At 35.8% G+C, this 11,581-nt stretch overlaps 2 protein-coding genes across 2 annotated transcripts; both read left to right on the forward strand.

The window, feature by feature from the left end:
- The first annotated feature begins 3,805 nt into the window (after window positions 1-3,805).
- LOC111366438 (cytochrome P450 71A8-like) lies at window positions 3,806-4,574 on the forward strand. Its single transcript, XM_022987197.1, has one exon. The coding sequence runs from the start codon at window positions 3,810-3,812 to the stop codon at window positions 4,335-4,337; it is 528 nt and encodes a 175-aa protein (XP_022842965.1). The 5' UTR covers window positions 3,806-3,809; the 3' UTR covers window positions 4,338-4,574.
- A 1,089-nt stretch (window positions 4,575-5,663) lies between these two features.
- On the forward strand, window positions 5,664-7,692 carry LOC111367115 (cytochrome P450 71A8-like). The gene is made up of 3 exons (XM_022987837.1): window positions 5,664-6,320; window positions 6,482-6,910; window positions 6,994-7,692. Exons 1-3 carry the CDS (start codon window positions 5,835-5,837, stop codon window positions 7,600-7,602), a joined length of 1,524 nt encoding a protein of 507 aa, XP_022843605.1. The 5' UTR covers window positions 5,664-5,834; the 3' UTR covers window positions 7,603-7,692.
- The last annotated feature ends 3,889 nt before the right edge of the window (window positions 7,693-11,581 follow it).

An 11,581-nucleotide genomic window follows, 5' to 3' on the forward strand; every position in this document is an offset into this window, starting at 1 on the left:
CCAAATCATATATGTGTGTATTCTTCTGGGCTCTTAACATGTTATTTTTGTGTGTGTAGAAATGCACAGAGGGAGGATAAAAGTTCATTCCGATTCTTGCTTTCAACACATCAAGTTGCCTATCAAATTCAAGATCCCTCCACCGCAATCCATGAAGAAGACATAGGTCATGACATAGAAGAGGGCAAAAAAAATGATTTCAAGAGCAAAACTTTCAGGCTCAAGACTCTCCAAGAGGAGCGCCACCAATATTTTACAGAAATGAATTGGGGAAGGCAACGAAATCACCATCTCTGACTAAGCTAGGGATGTAAGCGAGTCGGGTCGAGCCGGTTCGCGAGCCTAAAGTTGCGGCTCGGGTTCGACCCGGTTAAAATGACCGAGCTTTTTTGCAGGCTCGAGTCGGGCAGAGCAAAAGCTCGACCAAAAAAATAGGCTCGGCCCGAGCTTTTGCTCGGGCTTTTTACAAAAGTTCGGGCTTTTTACAAAAGCTCGGACTTTTTACGGGCCGAATCGGGCAGGCTCGTTTTCTCCCCCCCTTTTTTTTTCTTTTTCTTTCCTCCTGCTGCCTTAAAAGGCAGCAGTTTTGCCTTAAATTTAATGTGTTTTTTTTATTTATTAAAAAGCTCGCGAGCTCACGGGGCGGCTCGGGCAAAGCCCGTGTCCCCAAAATGGGGCTCGGCCCGAGCTTAGGCTTGGGTCTACCGAGCCCCGAAGAAAATCCCACCATTATTTGAATTGAGACCTAAAAAAATGTTGGGCATCATGATTGGAGAAGTCGTCTTAAAAAACAACAATTTACGCTGACGTGGAGAGATTAATGGATTCCGTTTGATACATCATCTTTTCATCTGCCATGTTGAACTTTTTGGCCAATTTTACATATGGAAGTGACAATAGTGATGAATGAGTAAATTGATGAATACTTCAGTGAACATTTGATAATCTTTTTATTTTCGATGAGCAAGTAGTAATCAAGGATAAATTTCAGTGGCCACTCAAATAATTAGCTCTAAAATATTGTGTATTGTACTAACGGCCCGTGTCATTATCTCAAGATTATGCCCTTGTTTGATTTCCATTATTTCTTCATTAAAATAAAAAATATGATCGTTATTCATCACATCAAGCTACTAAATTTGAATTTCTATCTCTTGTATTGGGCCCATAACGATTATATTTTTCATTCTGATTCTTACAATTTGAAACTAACGGGAGCTATATGTTTTATAAGCACTTGAAGCTCAGTTTTCAGACAACTTTTGTTGGGAGCTCAATAACAGTTTTGACTAATTTAATTGAAACTCAGTAATTCTTTGGATTAAGTTGCAGCAATATTTGAATAAGCAGAATGCAAAGATTCCAGATTTCCAGTCCACCCTTGTGTTTTTGTGGTGAAATGAGTTCCAAACATGTCAAGCTTGATCCCATTGGTCATGACTAGAGATTTATTAAATGTGACTGGGCCCATGGTCCAACCCATCCACTTACAAGACTCACCTTTGATTTTCATCTCGGTAGGTGTATTATTCTACATTTTTTAAGAACGTTAATTTATTTCTTTCTACCTCGTGACCAAGACGATTGAAACGACACGAAAAAATCCAGACGGTTGGGAAGGCGAAAGGTTGATGATAAGAATTTGGAAAAGTCGGACCGATCAGGTGTATTCTCTCAAAAACCGATACAAAAGAACGAAACGAAATGAAAGACCCGCGGTCACAGAAAGAGTCAAGTAGATCAAATGATTGGAAGAAGCAAAAGAAAATTCGGGATTTGATTGAAAAAGAAGCAAGATTACAGATATCATGACCTAACACAATCAACAAAGAAGATTCTTTTTAAACCACTTTGTGTCGGTAGAGTCTTGAAGCATCCGAACTACGTTGTGGTTGTAAATGACATAAGCTTTCTGGTATAAAATGACGACTCCTTTAGAAATACTGAGTAATTTACGTTCTTTTTCCCTGGAAGTCCTGCTCCAACGGTCCAATGAATACTTAACATAGAAGAAAATGCATTTCAATTGCTATATAAAGTTCTTAATCAATCCGTAGCACTAAATAGATTAACAATACCCCTGAAAATAGATTATATAGCTGATTATTGCTTATGGCTGATTGATACAGGAAGATCCGAGTCGAGTGATGCTGATTTGTCAGCTAACACGATGATGGCGCTGAGATACCATGAGATGACGGATCGGCGCAAAGATGGGAAGTGAATCATAATTATTTCCTTAATTGGGCGAATTTGACACGTCTTTGGTAATTTGGTCATAACTTTGGCTACGGTTATTAGAATCGCTATTATGACCCCAATTCGAAAAGCTCTCTTCGACGCGCACGTCGTGGCCACCCAGCTATGCTCGGTGGGCGTCAATTTCGAGCCCAAAATCCGCTGTTTTTCTTTTCAAAATTCAATTTTTAATTATTTTTGCTATTTATGGTAATATTTCATTTTCCTTTTTCCATATGTTAGAAAACTCGAATTGAGCCAAATTTTTGGCAACCTACTTCTTTTACTTAATATTTTATTCTAGTATAATTTCGGGACTTTGCCATTTTTAGTATTTTTCCTATAATTTCATATTTTGCAACTATTTGACCCGACTTGTGGGTTAATTTTGGTCATCCTATATTATTAATAATATTGAGTTAATTTCAGAGTATTTTCTTTGATTTTTGGGCGTTTTTCTTTCATTTCTTTTTTGCGAATCATCTGCTACAACAAGCCAATAGGATAATCACTATCCTACCCGACGTCACTGATACTGACCTTTTTTTTTTATGATTTAGCCCTCACATATGGCGCAGGAATACCATGAATACAGCTCCACATCACCAAATAGACTTTAAAGACAAACTATTAATAAATTCATACATATGGAAAATGATTTCTATTTTATATAATCAAGTTAGTAACTGTCTCAGGAAGATCTGCCATATCATGGAAGATAGCCGTATTTCCACTTCCATCTATTTTATATAATGCGTCTGTAACTTGGTTTGCTTCCCGATAAACATGTCTGAACACCACTTCCCTTCCCATCATAATATCATTTATCTCCTCCCATTGTTTCCAAAATTTCCATCCTGACTTGATTCCTTTAAGAAAAAAATATTGTTAGCTTCCCTCTCTTATTTTTCTAATGTAATTGTAATTTTAATGTGGACTTAAAAACTAATATAATTATTCAACAACTAAGTTGAATGCAATGTTATAGAGTTCTCATAAGGCTCGTTTGAATTATCATCATTCAAATAATTATTTCCGAGATTCCCACATGGCTTGATGGAAAACCTGAAATTCCCACATGGTTTGATGGAAAACCTGACTTGATTAATCGCGATAAATTGTTGAAGTTGAGTCATTTTACTTTTGCAATTTTTTAACTGTTCCCTAAGTACATCAGTATATTATATAGTATATAGACATTAACAACTTGTAATTTCTTAATTGATATAGTGACCTCGATAGGAGACATCACTAGAAAGCCAAAATACAAAAATATTAATAAATACTTTTGTTAATTGAATTCCAATCTGGTATAATCTGTTCATGTTTTGAGTTTAATACAAAGATAATCATTCAAACAATAATGTCACGATAATGTATGTAGTTTTTCTTCATTTAAATTGTGACTCTGTCCCTTTCTCTTACAATCCTTCATGCAAACATGTTTAGTTTCCATCAAGAAATCGATGAATTTCTTCTGTTTCTCTTCTTTTTCATCACTTTATTCGTTTTATGGTTTCTCACAAAATCTCGATATAGGCATACCGGTATAAAGAATCTTTCCCATGATCATGAAGAAGTTGCAAAACGAGGTAAGGGGTATTCTTAATGGAAAACAAGATATAGCTCATAATGACCTGGAGAATATGCATTTTCTAAAAGCCGTGATCAAAGAAACTCTTCGTTGTCATCCTCCGGTCCCTTTTTTGGCCCGAATAGCAAGCGAAGATGTCGAAATAATGGGATACGACGTAGAAGCTGGCACAATGATCTTAACCAACAGTTGGGCAATAGGTAGAGACCCTGCATCCTGGGAGGAGCCCGAAAAGTTTCAACCACAGAGATTCTTGAATTCCTCTATAGATTTCAGAGGACTAGATTTCCAACTGATTCCATTTGGTGCAGGCAGAAGAGGGTGCCCGGGAATTGGTTTCGCAATGGCAACTATTGAATTTGCACTGGCAAATCTTGTCCAAAAGTTTGACTGGAAATTGCCCAATGGAGAAAAAGGAGAGGATTTGGACATGACTGAATATCCTGGTGTTACAGTTCGTAGGAAGAAACCTATTCTTGCTGTTGCCACTCAACACTGCTTCTAGCACAGATGAAGTTCCACTTTGATTTCTTAATAAAGGCTACGTTGTTAATTTCAGTTTACATTTTATCATACAAAAAACCGATATATTTATCGAGGGAGCTGACTTAAATCCAAAGATTCAAGCATATAACAATTAGGGTACTATGGACTTATTGTGCTTCAGAGGGATTTGATTTTCTTAAAGTTTATTAGAAAATTATTGGTTCCTGTGGACTGGCCCAGCAGAGTTCTGACATAGACTGTGTGAACCTTAACATTGTGAATAAGGAATTCGTTTCTAATCTTTCAATTTTTTAGCATTTTAGTAATTAATGGACACTACTTTTCGCCAAATTTACCATTGATAACATACTCGAACTTCATATGTTTAACTTTTGGGGGTAATATCTGTTGAGGATTTGGCTACTGGTTCTTCTTCTATCATTGAAATTACTAACGTTGCCGTAACTTCTCTTGTGCAGATTATAAGCGAGTTACTTATTTTAACTGTAACATAAGAGTAATTTTTATTTTTATTTTTTTACACTAAAATGTAAGAAAAAAAAGTTACCCCAACGGGATTGGATAATAAAAAATTACTAAAAATTAACTTTAAATTGGAAAAACATACTAGTTGAGATCATACACGTAATTTCTACTCTTTGAGTTACTCATCTTTGAAAATTTCCTAACTCAAACCTCATTTGTGGAAAATAATCGAAAAGAAAACTTCAATTGTCCTTGTTTAAATAATTGCGTAAGAGGAACGACAAAGCTCTTGTAAGGCTTATTGGAAAATCTGTTGTCAAACATTAAGAGTATGTTTGATTGACATGGAAAATATCACCTAGAAAAGAAAATGTTTTCCATCTTTTGTGGAAAATAAAAACCACCTCTACCCAAGGAATATATTTTCCTTACAAATAAGGAAAATTAGGCATATTTTCAAAAGTTGAAAAATATTTTTCATGGAAAAAAATAGCAATCAAACACTCTAAATAGAAATTTAGGTGGAAAACTGATATTTTCCATGGAAAATAATTGTAATCAAACATACCCTAATAGTTAATGTTCTTTATTCAAATTAAATCATTTTATTTTTCTATTTTGCTAATGTTTCCATGAGTACAGACGTAGGTAACAGCAACTTGTGATTTCTTGATTGATAAAATAAGCTGGCTATGGAGACACGGCCAAAATTAAATAAACGAAAAAAGGAAAAACTATTTGTCAATTGAAAACAGATCTTATTATAAATGGTTACACTCTATTCATGGTTTTCATGTGTTGACTTTCATATAATAATCCTTCAGCCAATAATGTCACATTATGTAGGTTTTTTTATTCAAAATGCTACCATTTGGTCCATGTCCGATCCCCTATCTCAAATTCATAGGGATCAAATATTTTCAGCAGCTTCATTGATAGAGTCGTCGTCGTCGTAACTGAGCTCTGTAACCCTCTTAGCGAGTAAGTCCGTAGCTTTCATAGAAACAGGAAGCAAATCCTTTGCATAAACATGTTTAGTTTCCATCAAGAAATCGATCTATCCTATGTTATGATCACTTTGTTTTTTTTATGGTTTCTCAAAAAATTTCTATATAGGCCTGCTGCTAAAAAAAATCTGCCACCGTCTCCTCCAAAGCTTCCAATCTTAGGCAATCTCCACCAACTGAGTGCATTAACTCACAGATCACTCCAATCCCTAGCCAAAAAATATGGTCCTCTGATGCTGCTTCACTTTGGCAACAAGCCAACACTCATTGTCTCATCAGCCGATGCAGCAAAGGAGATAATGAAAACTCGGGATCTAATTTTTGCCAATAAACCCGACTCAAGTGTTACCAGGCTGTTAATGTACAACGGGAAGGATGTGGCTGTTGCGCCTTATGGTGAATACTGGAGGCAATTGAAAAGTATTTTTGTTCTCCAGCTTCTAAGTAATAAAAGAGCCCAGTCTTTTCATTCCATCAGGGAAGAAGAAACAGCCCTTTTGGTGAAAAAGGTCTAGGAGCCCCCTTTGCATTTTTCTGGAGCCCATTATGTTTTGTTCTCGAAAATAGGCACCTAGTCTTCTTTGGTTCTGACTGTTGAACTTTGTGACTTTGATCTTCATTTAATTTTCGCGTTTTCTGATTAATTTTTTTATCTTGTTCTTGTAAATAGGTATCAGGCCTTGTTTCTGAAACATCATCACCAGTGAATCTGAGTGAGATGTTTGTGTCGCTAGCAAATGATGTGGTCTGCAGGGCAGCTCTAGGGAGGAAATACAGTGAAGAGGGAAATGGAAAGAAATTCCTTTATCTGTTGAGGGAAATTTCGGAGCTGGTGGCCAAGGTTAGTGTTGGAGAATTTATCCCATGCCTTTCATGGATTGAAAGGGTTTCCGGATTTAAAGCTAGAGTGAACAAGGCTGCTAAAGAATTTGATGAATTCTTGGAGGAAATAATTCAGGGAAGCTTGGATGCTGGACAGGATCTATCAGGGAAGGAAAATGGAAGTTCAGAAAACTTTCTTGATATTTTGACGGCGATTTACAAGGAGAATTCTATAGGCATCTCCATTGATAAGGACAGTATTAAAGGAATACTTGTGGTAAAAATTTCTCTTTTTCCATCTTGTCTTTCGCATCATACTCATCCATACTCTTCTTATTGTATGTTATGTAATTATTCCAGGATGTATTTGTTGGTGGAACAGATACCACATCAACCGTTTTGGAATGGGCAATGACAGAGCTGATAAGACATCCTAAAATCATGAATAGATTGCAAAACGAGGTGAGGGGTATTCTTAATGGAAAACAGAATATAACTGACGCCGACCTAGAGAAAATGTATTTTCTGAAAGCCATCATCAAAGAAACTCTTCGTTATCATTCTTCCATCCCATTTTTGACCCGAATAGCAAGCCAAGATGTCCAAATAATGGGATACGATATAGCAGCTGGGACAATGATTATAACAAACAATTGGGCAATCGGTAGAGACCCTGAATCTTGGGAGGAACCCGAAAAGTTTCAGCCTGAGAGATTCTTGAACTACCCAATAGACTTCAGAGGACTAGATTTTCAACTGCTTCCATTTGGTGCGGGACGAAGAAGGTGTCCGGGAATCAGTTTTGCAATGGCAACCATTGAATTTGCATTAGCAAATCTTGTCCAAAAGTTCGACTGGAAATTGCCTAATGGAGATAAAGGAGAGGATTTGGACATTACTGAACATCCGGGTATTACAATTCATAGGAAAAAACCTCTTCTAGCTGTTGCCACTCAATATTGCTTCTAATGTAGAATGCAAACTTTGTTAATTTCATGACTTTCTTGATGTAAAAGCAGAAATATTAAAAAATACTATCTGATTTTCCTTTTTCTATTACTCGAGTAATTGTTTCAAAGGTAGCTAACTCAAAATTAAAGATTTACCAATCTTTTTTGAAGCATCTAGACATTCTTGTTAAACTAAACAAAGTTGATAGAACTTTTTGTCCATTTAAACACTCTAGTCGTCTTTCCCAACTTTGACTCGATTACGTAGATGACATTTTGATAAAAGGGCACGACAGTCGTAGACTGACTTGAAATTTTAGTAGTTATTTTGTTTCTTGCTAATACTCATACCTTATGATTTCTACTCTCTCCTCCTCCTTCATCATGGTTAATAGCTTTTGTTCAAGCACTTAAGTAGCCCTCTTCCTTGGTAGATAATCTACTACAGACAAAATCCATATTTCATCTCTTCATTTTTTCATAAATTTTCTTCTTTGCTTTCAAGTTGAAAAAGTGTTCATTATTCTAAAATACAAATTATTTCAATTAGATTGATAAATCAATTCAAATACATCATTTAATTGACAGCAAATAGAAAGTAATATTGGAACCAAATTAAAATTTAGTTACGCAGTTAGAAGTCATAACCGGAATAGGAGCACTCAACTCTCAATTACATGAACCAAAACGTTATGTAAAACCCTACTTTTCTATGTCTAATTACGACGTGTTTTTAATGGTGACTATTTATGATTTATTAAGTGCAATTAATGCAATGAAGAACCATTAAGGCTCCATTCTCTTCGCTGTTTTCAAGTCGTTTTCTGTTTTCACATGACCATTTAGTTTCTTACATTTGGGGGACTACCCTACACGGGAAAACGTATAGGGCATTTTTCAAAACAATGAAAACGCATTCTTTTTTGCGTTTTCGAAAACAAAAAAATTTTGTGAAGAAAACGCAAAATGTCAATTTTGACTTTTTGGACGTTTTCTATACAAGACCCAAATTTTTTGGAAAACACGGGAAAGCGGAAACAAAAACTTCATTCAAGCCCTTTCTCTCTTCGGTCTCCTTTCTCTCTTCCCAAATAGCCGTCTCTTCCTTCTCTCTCGACGTCGGCATCTCTCTCAAACATGGAAGCCGACAATGAAGGAGATGCGTTGATGCCGGGGCCAACATGGAGAGGCGACGCTGCTGTGAACGCAGCGTCACGATGGGTTCTACGCGATTGGGGGTTTCTTTATTTTTCGATTTTGCGGCGCTAGGTGTTGATGGTCGTGGTGGTGGTGGCGGTGGCGGGCAAGTGGTCGTGGTCCATCTGTGGTGGTAGTGGTGGTATTGATTTTGGTTGATTTTGTTGTGGTATGTTTGATAGTGTTGGTGGTGGTCGACGATGGTGATGTGGTGCGGTGGATGAATTGATGGTTCATGGTGGTTGAATTGATGGTGGTGGTGGGGTGTTCTTGATTTCTGCGGTGGATGAATTAATGGTTCATGGTAGATGAATTGATTTTGGTTGATTTCTGCATTCTTGTTGTTCTTGATGGTGGTGGTGGTATGTTCGATGGTTCTTTGTTTTCTGCATTCTTTTTGTTCTGGTGCTTGAATTTTTTTATTTTTTTTTGTGGTTGAATTGATGGTGATTTGGTTGATTTTGATTGATGGTTGGTGGTGGTGTTGGCAGTCGTTGGTTATGTTGATCTTGGTTGGCAGTGGATTCGAGCTAGTGGTGGCAGCTTTGTAGTGGACCTAGTGGCATTCGCGGCGGTGGTGTGGTGGTTTCTTGAATAAAATAGCGTGAAAAAATATTCTCAAAATTTCGAAGCAAATGCATTTTCCATTTTAATGTTTTGAGAAACAATTTTACAGAATAACAAAAAGAACGTATTTTCAAAAATTTCAAAGCAATCCCTCAAAATACAAAACTCATAATGAATTCGAAACTCAAAATTACAAAACTGAAACATGAAGAAAACAGTCCCTAATTAAGTACAACAAATTCTTAGAAAATTTTTCGGGCTAGTTTTGCAAATTATGTATATCTAGGGACTAAACTACAATTAAGTACCACAAATTCTAGTAAATTATGGAAAGTTAGAAACCTTTAGTCGTTTTGAAGATACAAATCGTTGTTCTTATTGAAGCAGAGAATCAAATTTTAATGAAAAGTAATTTTTTTACGATATATTAGAACTATTTCAAATCATTTCTGACACACTAGTAAAATAGTATCACATATATGCATGATTATACACTATTTTAGGCCCAATTTTATCGTAATTTCCATATTATTTATGTTGATAAAATAATTTAGATGATGTAGAAGTGTTTCAAATTGATTACTATGTTACATCTGATTTTGTAATGTAACTGTGAGATTATTTATAAAAATATATATGTTTTAGATTGGCGTATTATTAATTTGATCACACAATACAGATTATGCCCCAAATATGTTTGGCATAAGCGAAGAATTGAATCGGTAATTCAGTCGTTATGGGTCGAGCAAAAAATTAATAGCCTAACATTGTTGTGGAAAATACCAGCAACATTTAGATAAAAAAAAAAAAAAGGGAAAATAAGAATGAACACTGGAGTTCGCCACATTCCTGAAGTTCAGGGGTAAATCCATTAAAATGCATTTTTTTGGGCAAATGAGTTTTCAAAGTGTCATTTTTAAGTATAAAATAAAAACTTCCAAACTAGTAACGGTAGAGTTGTCGCAAAGACGGTTTTGAGGGCTTGACAAATTTAAGTTTTAACTATAATCAAACTGAAGTGCTTAGTTCGGTCAGAGTGAGATATTAAAAAGTGTATGTGTATCTAGCAATCCCAATAAATTTTTTGTCACGACAATTGTTATTTGTGTGTGTATATATTTGGACACAATCATGTTTGTTTAACATTGGTCATATTAATTAAATAGGAAAGACATGTTATGACATAACTTATAATCAAATTGTTTCTGTTTTAGTCAATTCACTCTATCCAACTTCATTTATCAAACTAATGGAAATGCTTGGAAGAAAAAAGAAGAAATAGAAATAACTAAATCCCCCAAGAATCAAGATCTCTACGGCTACCACACAAGAGTTTATCTATTTAACTTTCATGCTGCATGTCAGTCAAATTTCTACGCTTAGATGTTACAAGGCTACCAGCTGATTCCTGTATAATTCTTATCTTTACAGCAGCACTATCTTGCAGATTCTTAAAAATAGTACGTTCTTACATCTTGAGATAATGGAATTTTGTTGGGTGCACATCTACTTTTGTTGAGAAGCCCCATTTGGCATTTGGCCTTGGTGAATATGACAAATCAAAAGCTAAAATTTCAGCTTTCTGGCTATTTTTGATGTTTCAATGCTATATATCGCTTAAAGAAACTGAGCATGAGCTATTAAATAATAGAACATAAAAAGACTATCCTGTTAATTTCCTTTGAGGAGAGCAGAAAATGATTTATTTTCTGCAATTGGTAGTTCCTCTTGTTTTGTTCATCATTTTTCTTTTGAAATCGTACTTCAATACTTCTTCGACAGCCCGGAAATGGCTGCCGCGATCTCCACCAAAGCTTCCAGTGATTGGAAATCTTCAACAACTCGGCCTATTCCCACATCGCTCACTGTAAGTACTATCCAAACGCTATGGTCCACTCACGTTGCTTCATCTGGGAAGAGTGCCAGTACTTATTGTAACGTCTGCTGATGCTTCTCGCAAGATTATATGAACTGGTGAATTATGAAGTTATAAAACTTTAAGTTAATGTATATGAATTTTCAAGAGCCAACTCACAGAACTTGAAGAAATTTCCAAGACATTCATCAAAAATCCTCCTCAAATTGAATTATATGAACTGGTGAATTATGAAGTTTTGAGCAGTAACAGAATCTATTCTAGGTCATAGAATTCCATATTTTTCCCTTTGGAAATCCAAAGATTTATTTTGAATATAATCACTCTTAGAACACCCCCACCCCACCCCCCCGCCCCA

Source organism: Olea europaea, chromosome 18 (assembly GCF_002742605.1).
Source record: "Olea europaea var. sylvestris chromosome 18, O_europaea_v1, whole genome shotgun sequence".
In the NCBI taxonomy this organism is placed as follows: Eukaryota; Viridiplantae; Streptophyta; class Magnoliopsida; order Lamiales; family Oleaceae; genus Olea; species Olea europaea.